The sequence below is a fragment of the Natrix helvetica genome (assembly GCF_964273705.1).
Source record: "Natrix helvetica genome assembly, chromosome: 6".
Taxonomy (NCBI): domain Eukaryota; kingdom Metazoa; phylum Chordata; class Lepidosauria; order Squamata; family Natricidae; genus Natrix; species Natrix helvetica.
The window spans coordinates 10,849,759-10,864,087 of NC_138553.1; the positions used below are offsets into that span (position 1 = coordinate 10,849,759).

The window sequence follows — 14,329 nt, forward strand, 5'->3', positions numbered from 1 at the left end:
AATTAGTTTAAAAACATAACAATAGCAACCCACAAAGGAAAAAACAAGGAAAGCTGTTATCTTCATTTAAGTAACAAGGGATGACCTACCTGGTGCTTGCGTTGTTGCTGGTGCAGCTGCTGGAGCTGGAGCTGGAGCTGGAGCTGGAGCTGGAGCTGGAGCTGGAGGTGGAGGTGGTGTTGGTGTTGGTTGAGGAGCTGCCACGGGAGGAATGGTAGAGGCTGCTTTATAGATAGATAGAAAGATGATAGATAGATAGATAGATAGATAGATAGATAGATAGATAGATAGATAGATAGATAGATGATAGATAGATAGATAGATGATAGGATAAATGATGGATGGATGGTAGATAGATAGATAGATAGATAGATAGATAGATAGATAGATAGATAGATAGATAGATAGATAGATGATTGATAGATAGATAGATAGATGATAGATAGATAGATAGATGATAGGATAAATGATGGATGGATGGTAGATAGATAGATAGATAGATAGATAGATAGATAGATAGATAGATGATTGATAGATAGATAGATGATAGATAGATAGATAGAATTAGTTTAAAAACATAACAATAGCAACCCACAAAGGAAAAAACAAGGAAAGCTGTTATCTTCATTTAAGTAACAAGGGATGACCTACCTGGTGCTTGTGTTGTTGCTGGTGCAGCTGCTGGAGCTGGAGCTGGAGCTGGAGCTGGAGCTGGAGCTGGAGGTGGTGTTGGTGTTGGTTGAGGAGCTGCCACGGGAGGAATGGTAGAGGCTGCTTTATAGATAGATAGAAAGATGATAGATAGATAGATAGATAGATAGATAGATAGATAGATAGATAGATAGATAGATAGATAGATAGATAGATGATAGATAGATAGATAGATGATAGGATAAATGATGGATGGATGGTAGATAGATAGATAGATAGATAGATAGATAGATAGATAGATAGATAGATAGATGATTGATAGATAGATAGATAGATGATAGATAGATAGATAGATGATAGGATAAATGATGGATGGATGGTAGATAGATAGATAGATAGATAGATAGATAGATAGATAGATAGATAGATAGATAGATGATTGATAGATAGATAGATGATAGATAGATAGATAGAATTAGTTTAAAAACATAACAATAGCAACCCACAAAGGAAAAAACAAGGAAAGCTGTTATCTTCATTTAAGTAACAAGGGATGACCTACCTGGTGCTTGTGTTGTTGCTGGTGCAGCTGCTGGAGCTGGAGCTGGAGCTGGAGCTGGAGCTGGAGCTGGAGGTGGTGTTGGTGTTGGTTGAGGAGCTGCCACAGGAGGAATGGTAGAGGCTGCTTTATAGATAGATAGACAGATTATAGATAGATAGATAGATGAGAGATAGATGAGAGAGAGATAGGAAAGTGATGGCGAACCTTGTGGCACGCGTGCCATAGGTTCGCCATCACGGAGATAGGAGATAGATAGATAGATAGGATAAATGATGGATGGGTGGTAGATAGATAGATAGATAGATAGACAGACAGACAGACAGACAGACAGACAGACAGACAGACAGACAGACAGACAGACAGACTTAGTTTAAAAACATAACAATAGCAACCCACAAAGGAAAAAACAAGGAAAGCTGTTATCTTCATTTAAGTAACAAGGGATGACCTACCCGGTGCTTGCGTTGTTGTCGGTGCAGCTGCTGGAGCTGGTGGTTCTGTTGTGGGTTTTGGTGCTGGCTGAGTCGTTAAAGGGGCTGCCGCAGGAGGAACAGGAGGACCTGCCAAATTGTGTTTTTTTTTTAAAAAAATATAGACATTAAAAAAACAAAGAAAAACAACAAACCTCCAAAAAAAAAGAAACATGTTTTCTGTAAGTAACTGGTAAGAGATGACTTACCAAGGGCATTTGGCAGAAGAAAAAAATAGGAGAAAAAAATATTAGGACTTGTATATTAAAATTTGACCAAACAACAACAACAAGGAAGAGTGTCATCTTCAATTAGGTGACTTAGCAATAGTGATAGCACTTAAACCTACGTACCCTGTCACAGTGCCTTACAGCCCTCTCTAAGTGGTTTACAGAGTCAGCCTCTTGCCTCCAACAATCTGGGTCCTCATTTGACCCTCCTCAGAAGGATGGAAGGCTCAGTCAACTTTAAGCTGGTCAGGATCGAACTGCTGACAGTCGGCAGAATCAGTCTGCAATACTTTATTTTAACTACTTCGCCACCACAACTTACCCGGTGTTGTTGCTGGAACGACCCCTGGAGCTTGTGGTTCTGTGGTTGGTTTTGGTGTTGGCTGAGTCGTTAAAGGGGCCGCTGCAGGAGGGACCGTGGGACCTGCTGAATTGTTTTAGACATTAAAAACACAAAGAAAAAGAACAACCCACAAAGAAACAAAAAAAAGACGTTGTTATCTGATAAGGGTGTGTGAGATTTTTTGTTTTTTTTTAACCAGGAGCTCCGGGACTGACTGCTGTTGCTGGTTGTGGAGCTGTTTGGGGTTTTCATTTCCAAGGAGATTTGCCAGAAGAAATAATACAAGAAAAAAAAAATTAGGACTTGTATATTGAAGCTTGAAAAGAAAAAAAAAAAGGGGGGGGGACAGGCTGATCACTTACAGAGTGGGGAGTAGGGGGGAAATGCTACCAGTTCGGGCTGGTTTGGCCGAACTGGTAGTAAAAATGCTACTGGTTCACCTGAACAGGTAGTTAAAAAGCCTTCAAAAAGTTTTTGAAAAATTCCAACAATCACATGGCACAGTTGATTGTTGCACAGCTGATCATCGGAACTTTAAAAAAAAAACTTTTTAAAGCATTTTTTAACTACCAATTCGGGCGAACTGGCCCAAACCGGTAGCATTTGACCCCTGCTCCCCACTCTGTAAGTGATCAGCCTGCAGATAAGATGTCCACCAAAAATGCTTTAAAAAGTTTTTTTTAAGTTGGCCACGCTTACCCAGTCACATGACCACCACCACCAAGCCACGCCCACCATGCCCCACCCACACCTAGAACCGGTAAGGAAAAAATTTTGAATTTCACCACTGGTGGGAGGAACTTTTGCATTACTCACAATAATTGCAGACGAGAAATTGCAAGCATTTGAAGCATGCAGAACTTATAAATAATTTGTGTTGCAAAACCTCAAACAAATAATAGCCTAATTTATTCATCCAACAGTTTGTAAGGTATGGTCCCCATCAGCCAGCATGCAATCCCATCCAGCACCACAAAGTCATGCTCCTGAAATGTGTTGGCAAATAGACAATTTAGTTGATACCATTAAAAAAAGAAAGAAATGTAATTCGGAACAGACATGGTAGAAAGAAATCAATTTCAACCTATTTCATGGCATATTTTGAATAGAGATTGAGGGTTATCAACTACTAGGATGCCTCTGGGAAACAGCCTGTTTCTGTTTCATTCTTAAATTTCACAAAACTCTCTTAAAGACCACAAATGTGCCTGAAAGTGGTGTTTTGGGAGCATATGGAGTGAAGGTTGGTGGTGAAAGAAAGTAGGATTGGGAATGGTTTTCATCTCAGAAGTTACCTACTTTTATTTCACTGTTGGCCTCCTCCACAAAATAAATGAAAATGTTCTACTGGCATCATCACATCATCAGATGGCTTACTGGGACTCAACAGAAAGTAGACAGGCTGAACTGAGACCTACAAGTCAGCAAATGTTGCCCATCCAAACTTATGATGCTGACATCTCTCAGGAGGTACCTGTTGTGGACCGCCAACAGCCAGCAGAGCTGGCAGAATATTCAGACATTGAGGAGGTTGGGGAGGAACATGGGCCAGTCCTGGAGTCTGGGGAAAGCTCTGACAAGTGCTCTGCATCGGAGGCAGAGAGGGGGCAAGAGCCATCTGACAGTTATCAGCTGCCTTCGGAGTCAGACATCAGTGAGGCAGACAAACAGCTGGAGCCTGTTCCCAGTGTGTGAATGTGCAGAGTTGCCAGACAAAGGGAACAGCTAAGGAATAAGGGTTGACTTGGGAGTAAGGCCAGAAGTGGATGGTGAGTGGCCCCTCCCATAGGGAATAAAAGAGGAGCGAAAGGGGAGTGGAGTTTGCAGGACACAATCAGTTCATTCCTGCATTCTTGCCAAGTATTGCGGCATCTAAAAGATATCGGCCTGGCCACTCTCCAAGCCTGATAAAGGTCTGTAATTGTGAACTATATTGAAAGACTGCAGGCCGTGACTTTGCTGGAGAGGAATTCATTATAAATTACACAAAAGGGGGTTTATCAGGTTGAGGCTTCGTGCTGCTGGGGAAGCCTAGGTCAGAACCTAGGAGGAGAAGCCAACGTCGTGACGATATAGACGTGCGGTCTCGATGCTCCGAGACCACAGCCGATACTTTTGCCGCTGGGTGGTCCAATCGGACCTAAACCGTCCCACACAGACGGTGAACAGGAAGAATATGTCTTGCTGATCTCAGGGACATCGCATAGTCCCTGATGGATCCAAGAGAAGTTCTTCAAGCCGGCGACAAAAAATCCAGCCATTAGGCTGATGAAGTCGGGGTGTCTCCAAAATGGAAGAATACGGAAAGAAAAAGTGTTGCCAGCTGGTGAAGAATTTTTGCCGTTTTAAAAGAGACTGCCTATAAAAAACTTAAAGTTAATTTAAATTTGAGAACAGAAGAAACAAGCGGCGGACAGTGGGTTATCTTACTTTTTAAATGCTATGTTCACGGATGGAATTTATGCAAGCCTTTTAAAACGAATGGATTAAGTTTTCTTCTTCTATTTTTTTTCTGCTATTATTATTATTCTTTGTAACCTATGGACTAAAATTCTACTTCTTCACTACTGTGGGGTTTTTTCCTCTCTTCTTCTCTAACCCATTCAAGAATTTGACTTTTGTTTAAAAAAAGAAAATTGTTACAACAAAGGGAAAGAAAAGCGCTGAGGCTCGGAGGCTGGAGGTTTGTGTATTGGAAACAAAACACTCTTACTTTCCTCACTGATTATTCTGGCTTGGCATTTCAAGGTTTCACTGTTTGTTTATAGAGAGTGATAAGAAGAAAAGCATACAGATGTTTTTTTGAAGTATATCTTTAACCAGAGAAAAGTGAAAATAAGATCTTATTGTGAATTTATGTTTATTCCTGTAAAAACCTTCTAAGCCAAAGCAGCAGTGTTTGTCAACTGGAGATAATGGCACAACTTCAACAGCAGAAAGAAATTTTAAGCCTGCAAAAGATATTGTTAGAAATTCAGAAATTATCAAATACATTTGAGAGAACGGAGAAGTTGGAAAACTTAGAGCATCTAACAGTAAAATATGATGAAGAAGTTGGAGATGTTTATCAAGTGGAAGAAGTGGAGGTTAGAGTTCTAAAAACCGAAGAGGAAAATGTTTATAAAGAAATTAAATCCGCTGATATCTATGGTGATTGGTTTGTGTCTAGAAATGGAAAGAGTGGAACACTGAAAAAGGAATTAAATGGAGGGGAACTCTACCCCAGATGGCAAGATCAGAAGAAGGAAAAAACAAAAGAATTCATGGATTTAAAGAGAGAAATTTTATTAGCAACATCATTGATAACACCACCTACAATTAAAGATAAGCTGATTAAGGAAACAGAAGAAGGGCATCGAAATTACATGAAAGACTTAATAAGCAATGAGTTGCTAAGAGGAGTCCTTACAAACTTGATTAAGGAGATGATTAGAGGACTGATACCACAAATGGCAGAAGACGTGAAACTGTTTTGCTACTGGAAAGATACAGGTTGATAGATGGAAGTGCATAATTTAAAACTAGTTAAACTTAGTGAAATTTAGTGACAATAGATATAGTCAAATAAATAATTGATAATGATAATGATATATACATATGTATTATTATGATAAATAATAATTGGATATGAATATTTGAATGGTACCCATGAAAGGAAGATTAGAAATCTTTTTGGTTATATATAAAGGCTAATAAAAAAGAACGAAGTTAAATTTAGTTAAATTTTGATCATAAGGGGGAAAATTGTTATGATACAGGATACAGTCAAATAAAGGAGGAATAATAATACAAAGGAAAATATATATGTATGGGTACAACATAAGGAAACTGGATGTAAATGGTAAACAGTGATTTGGTAAGGAGGATTAGACATTTTTGTTACTAGATATTATGGATGTTTAGCTAGAATAGGAGATAAGGATTCAGTGTTACTGGAAGATTTTAGAAATAGCAAATGAAATGCCAGTATGTGGTTATATTTTAAATCTTGATATATTTTATGATGAAAGACGTTTAAACAATTGTAGTCAAATGAAAATGGAGGTATGATGATGGTAATATGTATAAATATTGGAGTTAAAATACTTGAGTTAATATAAATTATGATTGATGACTGTGGAAGAGATGCACGAAAGTTTTTTGTAACCAACTGATACACTTTCTACAGTATGTAAAAAAGGAGGATTCTTTGTGTTGTGTTTGTTTTGAAAATTAAAAAAAAATTACCGCAAAAAAAAGAACAGTACCATCATTGACTAGATCCTCCCTAGAACAGGGGTGTCAAAGTTGCATCATCACAGCGGCGTCATGTGATGTATTGTGACACCCCCCCTTTGCTAAACCAGGTGGGGGCGTGGCCAGTGCATCTGTCCCACGGGCCGTGAGTTTGACAGCCCTGCCTTAGAAATTCTGTTTTCAATTATGGTAATTATTTCCTGTGTCCCTTCTAACATCTTCAGGGATGTGGAAGGATGGAGACCAAAATACCCACACCAGAAGTTCTTCAACTTATCAGCTGGGGAGTCAGCCGACGTCTGGGAAAACGGCAGAAAAACCAGTGTGTATTAAGGCATCTGGGTCATTAAGGGCAGCTAGAGTGCCCCTTAAGAGCAGTCTGAATTTTATTTTGGTTTTGCCAGGAGTTTCTGGTTTCTTGTCCTTTGCAGCTTGGGCATCTTCTGCTGCTTGCTTTGCTGGTGTTGCTGGTGCAATCGCCGATGGTTGCGGTGCTGTGGTCGGTTTTGGTGTTGGTTCAGTTGTTAAAGGGGCTGCTGCAGGAGCAGTGGTAGGAGTAGATAGATAGATAGATAGATAGATAGATAGATAGATAGATAGATAGATAGATAGACAGACAGACAGACAGACAGACAGACAGACAGATCTCACACACACACACACACACACACACACACACACACACAGATGGTAGAGAGAGTGATAGAGATAGATAGAAGAGAGATTAAAAACATAACAATAGCAACCCACAAAGGAAAAAACAAGGAAAGCTGTTATCTTCATTTAAGTAACAAGGGATGACCTACCTGGTGCTTGCGTTGTTGCTGGTGCAGCTGCTGGAGCTGGAGCTGGAGCTGGAGCTGGAGCTGGAGCTGGAGCTGGAGCTGGAGCTGGAGCTGGAGCTGGAGCTGGTGTTGGTGTTGGTTGAGGAGCTGCCACAGGAGGAATGGTAGAGGCTGCTTTATAGATAGATAGAAAGATGATAGATGATAGATAGATAGATAGATAGATAGATAGATAGATAGATAGATAGATAGATAGATAGATAGATAGACAGATGATAGATAGATAGATAGATAGATAGATAGATAGATAGATAGATAGATAGATAGACAGATGATAGATAGATAGATAGATAGATAGATAGATAGATAGATAGATAGATAGATAGATAGACAGATGATAGATAGATAGATAGATGATAGATAGATGAGAGAGAGATAGGAAAGTGATGGCGAACCTTGTGGCACGCGTGCCATAGGTTCGCCATCACGGAGATAGGAGATAGATAGATAGATAGGATAAATGATGGATGGGTGGTAGATAGATAGATAGATAGACAGACAGACAGACAGACAGACAGACAGAATTAGTTTAAAAACATAACAATAGCAACCCACAAAGGAAAAAACAAGGAAAGCTGTTATCTTCATTTAAGTAACAAGGGATGACCTACCCGGTGCTTGCGTTGTTGTCGGTGCACCCGCTGGGGCTTGTGGTTCTGTTGTGGGTTTTGGTGCTGGCTGAGTCGTTAAAGGGGCTGCCGCAGGAGGAACAGTGGGGGCTGCTTTTTAGATAGAAAGAGAGATAAAGAGAGATGGAGAGATAGAGAGACAATAAATGATGGGATAGATACATAATAGATAGAAGATAAATAATTAGAGAGAGAGAGAGAGAGAGAGAGATAGATAGGACCTGCTGAATTTCCTTTAAAATATAGACATTAAAAATACAAAGAAAAACAACAACCCTCAAAGAAACAAGAAGGAAACTTTTTTCCCCCTGTAAATAACGGATAAGAGATGACTTACGAGCCGGGGGACTGACTACTGTTGCTGGTTGTGGAACTGTTTGAGGTTTTCATTTCCAAGGGAATTTGCCAGAAGAAATAATAGAAGAAGAAGAAAAAAATATTAGGACTTGTATATTGAAGCTTGAAAAGAAAGGGATGGGGAGGGAATAAGCAGAAACAATCATTCTAAGATTATATTTTGTTTTTCAAGATTTCTGTAGCAAGATTGAAAAAATGCAGTCAATTGGAAATGCGAAAATCCTCATCTCAAACAATTTCCAAACAGGAAAGTATTATCTTCAGTTAAGTAGTAAAGGGTGATTTACTAAGAGTCTTGGAATGGTTGTTCAGCTGTTTCAGATTTCCCCCCCCCAAATTTTTTACTGGTACAAGTAAAAATATTAAGCCATAGATCAGTGATGGCTAACCTTTTTGTTCTTACTTGCTGAAAGCGTGTGTGCGACAGTGCAGACATGCATGCCCAGACCCTTAATGCAATGCCCCCCATGTGCCCTGCCCCCTGCGTATGCGTGTGACCCTCTCATGCTCTCTTCTACCCCCGTGCATGTGCATGTGACCCCCTGTGCCCCGTTTTGGGCCTAGCAGGCCTCCCTGAAGCATCCTAGGACCAAAAGGGGTGTAGGGGGGTGCACTGCTACGCCCGCATTCCCTCACCTCCATGCATTCACGCACACGCCTCCCGCCCATGCATACATGACCCTCACCCCCCATGCATGCGCATTCATCTCCCTCATGCATGGCAGAGACCTGATGTAAGCTGGGGCAACGGCTCACATGCCCGCAGAGAGGGCTTTGCGTGCCACCGGTGGCATGTGTGCCCTAGGTTTGCCTTCACGGGGCTAGGATGTCAGCCAGGATTAAAGAAAAAGCAGAAGAGTAAATCTATATCAATACGTGGTTATCCTTATGGGTATCCTGAATGGCCCTGGCATGCAATTTGAATTCTGTGCCATTAAGGGCAACTAGAATGTCCCTGAAGAGCAATCTGGATTTTAACTTGGTTTTTACCAGGAGTTTCTGGTTTCTTGTCCTTTGCAGCTTGGGCATCTGCTGCTTGCTTTGCTGCGGGTGTAACCCCTGGAGCTGGTGATTCTGTTGTCGGTTTTGGTGCTGGCTCAGCCGTTAAAGGGGTCGCTGCAGGAGGAATGGCGGGACCTGCTTTATTTTTTAAAAAAAATATTGACCTTAAAAAGGCACAAAATAAAACAACGCACGGAGAAGAAGAAAAGAAAAGATGTTGTGCCTCATTAACTGAGAAGAGGTTATTTAGCAGGAGCCAGAGGACCGACTGCTGTGGTAGGTTGTAGAGCTGTTTGAGATTTTCATTTCCAAGGGCATTTACCAGAAGAAATAAAACGAGAGAGCAAGATGAGGGCTTGCGTGTTGAAACTTGAAAAGAGAGGTAAGCGTGAAAAATGTAATGCTCCTGAAATTGCATTCTGCCTTTCAAGATTTCTGTAGTAAGACTGAAAATTCAGACAAGTTGGAACATCAAGATCCCTAAACCAGCTTGGATTTTAACTTCCTGTTGAGGCTGAGAAGGTTCTGGAGTGGACTTCCTTGCCTTCAGGCTGATCAGTTATAAGTTTGGGGGGGACCGAGGGGACTTTTCTGCTCTCTGAGCTTGATTGTTTTCTTATAGATCCGTGATGGCGAACCTAGGGGAAATGTGCCACAGGTGGCACGCAGAGACTTTTCTGTGGGCATGCCAGGCGTTGCCCCAGCCCAGTTTCACCCTGCAAACGTGTGTGCCTCCCACTGGGCAGATGGTCTCTGGGTCTCTGCCGCGCATGCACGGGGGGGGCACATGCGGGGCTTGCATGTGCACAAACACAAGGGGGAGGGGGAGGGGGAGGCACACACATTGCATTTTGGGGGTTCCGGTATGTGCGCACCCCCCCTCCCGCACACCCATTTTGGGCTTGGAAGGCCTCCTGCACCAAACTGGAAGTCAAAAATAGGCAGGGGGGGGGAACGTGTGCGCATGTGTGGGGAGGCACATGCATGGGGGACGCTCGCATTGCATTTTTGGGGGGGAGGGTGCGCGTGCACTTTGGGCACTCAGCACCAAAAAGGTTTGCCATCACTGTTATAGATTTTTCATTGCCGAACTAGATAACTTCATCAGTGCTAGTAAGAGGGTAGGGTTTGCTCTCATTTTATGTCCAGGTGGCTCTGTCTGTCAGTGTTGGTGCAAATGTTCTTGGAAGTTCTTTGGCTGGGCTGTTTACTGTTAATTGGTTTGGCAGTTCCTTGATTTGGGTGTTGTTTACTTGTCCAAAGACCCTTCATTTTGCAATACAATAGCAGAGTTGGAAGGGACTTTGGAGGTCTTCTAGTCCAACCCCCTGCCTAGACAGGAAACCCTATACCGTTTCAGACAAATGGCTATCCAACATCTTCTTAAAGACTTCCAGTGTTGGAGCATTCACAACTTCTGGAGGCAAGCTGTTCCACTGATTAATTGTTCTAACTGTCAGGAAATTTCTCCTCAGTTCTAAGTTGCTTCTCTCCTTGATTAGTTTCCACCCATTGCTTCTTGTTCTACACTTAGGTGCTTTGGAGAAGAGTTTGACTCCCTCTTCTTTGTGGCAACCCCTGAGATATTGGAACACTGCTATCATGTCTCCCCTAGTCCTTCTTTCTATTAAACTAGACATAACCAGTTCCTGCAACCGTTCTTCATATGTTTTAGTCTCCAGTCCCCTAATCATCTTTGTTGCTCTTCTCTGCACTCTTTCTAGAGTCTCCACATCTTTTTTACATCCTGGGGACCAAAACAGGATGCCATATTCCAAGTGTGGCGTTACCAAGGCATTATAAAGTGGTATGAACACTTCACATGATCTTGATTCTATCCCTCTGTTTATGTAGCCTAGAACTGTGTTGGCTTTTTGACACATCCCGAGGGTGTTAGGGGTGTCTTACCCCCACAGTATTTGTTTCCAGAGAGTAAGTCATCTGTGTACCAAGTTTGGTTGAAATTGCTCGAGGTGTTCCAGAGTTATGCTGGAACACACACACACACGCACACACACACACACACACACGCACGCACACACACACGGACACGGACACAGAGCCGTTTTTATATATAGAGATATCAAATGGTGAAATTGTAAGAATAGACTTACTCATTAATAAATAAGGAAGGAGATTTTTACAGGTAATCCTTGACTTACCACAGTTCATTAACTCTCCAAAGTTACAACATCACTGAAAAAAGTGACTCAGGGTCATTTTTCACACTTATGACCATTTGCAGCATCCCTATGAGTCACATCATCAAAATTCAGACAGTTAGCAACTCCCATGTATGAAAGTTGCAATGTGCCAGGATCATATGATCACCTTTTGTGACCTTCTGAGAAGGAAAGTCAAGGGATAAACCAGATTCACTTACCAACTGCAATGATTCACTTAACAACCGTGGCAAGAAAGTTCGTAAAATGGGGCAAAACTCACTTAACAAATGACTCACTTAGCAACATAAATTTGAGGCTCAATTGTGGTTGTAAGTCAAGGACTATCTATATTTCATCCATACTTAAAAGATCTTAGAGAGGTATACGGGCTACTGTAGCTCTTCTCTCCTTTAAGAATTCTCTGATATCGATCAGATATCACACTGGGTCTCCGTTCTTGCTTCCAAATGCTTTTAATACTGAATTGCTTTCTTCTGAGATTGTGTCTCTCATTGGGTGTTTGGCATTTACACAATAGCCAATGAATGAAGTGTGTCTGCACACAGTAGAAGCCTCACATGGTTCTCCTTTTTTTCTCTGGATCACTGAGCCAAAAAAATTACTCACAATTTCCTTAAATCGTGGGCTATATTTTGCTAAGATATTTGCCCACTTACAGTTCTAAAAATACTTTTTGCCAACAAAGAACTAATAGTAGTAAAAAAATATGTGGTCATCAAAAAAGTCTGTAGAGATTCTCAGTCATCCAGGTCAGGTGTTGTCCCAAAGATGCTTTTTCAGGAGGCAACTGGACTTTCTTATTTTGTTTTTTCTTTGAGGATGTTTCACTTCTCCTCCAAGAAGCTTCTTCAGCTCTGACAGGATGGTGGGGAATGGAAGGATTTATATTCCTTGCAGTCAGCTGGTCATTGGCAACCTTTTAGATGGAGGTTTATCATATACCATTTGGGATGAAGACCCTTTGAATGGTGTGGAAGTAGGAATGAATTTCCAGAGGGGGGGGGGGAAATGGGAGACTACTGGAATCAGAAGCATCACTCAGGTGACCCTGAGGACAAAGATAAGCCTCCAAGGGCTTCAACGACCCTCTAAAACAGTGTTTCTCAAACTTGGCGACTTTAAGTCCTGTGGACTTCAACTCCCAGAATCCCCCAGCCAGCATAGCTGCTCTAAAAGAATGCAAATGACCAGCTGTCTGCACTATCCTGTCAGAGCTGAAGAAGCTTCTTTGGATGAGAAGCGAAACGTCCTCAAACGTCCAGTTGCCTCCAGAAAAAAAGCACTTTGGGATTCTGGCCATCTAGAATGCCTACATTGCGACAATGTACTATTCTTTTACTTTACCAGGTTTTGATGTCGGGAGTTCCACAGGCTGTTTTGTTGTGGTTTTCGTATCTTGTGGTGGTTTGCCTTCTGTTGGTACCGGTTCGGTTTTGGGAAGGCCTGCCTCAAAAGTAACAGTCCGGACTGGGATTTTGGGAGGGAAAAAGATAAACATAATTTATATATGCTCATATATCTTTATTTTCTGGGAACGCTTGCTAGAGCTCTGTAGCATACAGCCTATTGAAAAATGTGTTTGACAATTCTGAAAGAAAACCCATAGAGCAGGGGTGTCAAACTCGCGGCCCAAGATTTTGAGGACGCAATTAAAAAAAAAGTTTTTGCACTCTGCAGACCTACCAAAAAAAGCCCATTGTTCATTCATTTTTGCCCTCCCCGGCCCCCAAGATGATTCTACAAGGCTCCTAAAGGCTATGCACAGCCATTTTTGCAAAGGGGATGGAGTTTTCAGAAATGCTGTATTCAGTGTATAAGACGCACCCAGATTTTCACCCTCTTTTTTGAGGGAAAAAGATGCGTCTTATATTCCAAAAAATATGGTAATCTTCCCTAGAAACACACTGTTTTTACCTTTAACATTGGATAATTTTGGAGTGGAGGATCTGGTGTTCTACTTATTCTTTTTTCCATTTAAAAAGTTCAATAGAAGTTAAATCTGAGCAAGTACCGTACTGTGCACAAACTCTGCAAATGAGCTGACATTTATTACTTTGCATTGGAATGGGCAAGGTTTTGGGGACAAAGGACACAGCTTGGTTTCAGATAGCATGCTGAACATTATGCTTTCAGGCTGAGATTGGTCAGGACAACTGGATTTTAAAAAGTTGGCTGGTATTTCAATGCAACCAGATGAGGAGACTTACTGACAGAGGTAATCCTTGACTTACAACCACAATTCAAATCAGAATGTCCATTACTCACTGAGCAAGAGAGCTCTTAAGTGAGTCACGCCTGATTTTATGACCATTTTGCCATAATTGTTAAATGAACCGCTGCAGTTGTTAAGTGAACCATATCGTCGTAAACAAATCCAGCTTCCCAACATTGACTTTGACATGTTGGAAACTGGCTGGGAAGATTGCAAGTGGTGATCCCACGATCACATGATGCATTTCAAATACATACCTATTGCCAGTCACGGAATTTTGATCACATGAGCATGGCATGATTGCAATGGTTGTATGTGCAAAGACTGGTCATGTCACTTTTTTCAGTGCCTTGGGAACATCAAATGGTCACTAAACTGATGGTTGTATGTCAACAAGGATGACCTGTCCCAACTTGCCTTGCGATACAAAAATTTATAACCTGGCCCCTGATCTTGGAGGGGATGTGGAAACAATAAGACTGTTTCTGAGAGTCCTACGTGGCTCAGGAGGCACAAATTATATTCTGTATATCCTTATAAGTGTATCTATAGTGATCCTGAAGACCAACTTGAATGCTATCTTGGTTTTACCAGGGGCTTCGGGCT

General features: G+C 41.5%; 1 protein-coding gene across 1 annotated transcript in view; it reads left to right on the forward strand.

Moving 5' to 3' along the window:
• Positions 1–642: 642 nt before the first annotated feature.
• Positions 643–14,329, forward strand: part of LOC309394978 (1-phosphatidylinositol 4,5-bisphosphate phosphodiesterase zeta-1-like) — a gene marked incomplete at both ends in the record, with an annotated part of 82,354 nt that continues 68,667 nt past the window's right edge. The window contains one exon of the mRNA XM_081958698.1: positions 643–764. Within this exon, the coding sequence (XP_081814824.1) occupies positions 643–764 (122 nt within the window). The remainder of the gene's footprint in view (positions 765–14,329) is intronic.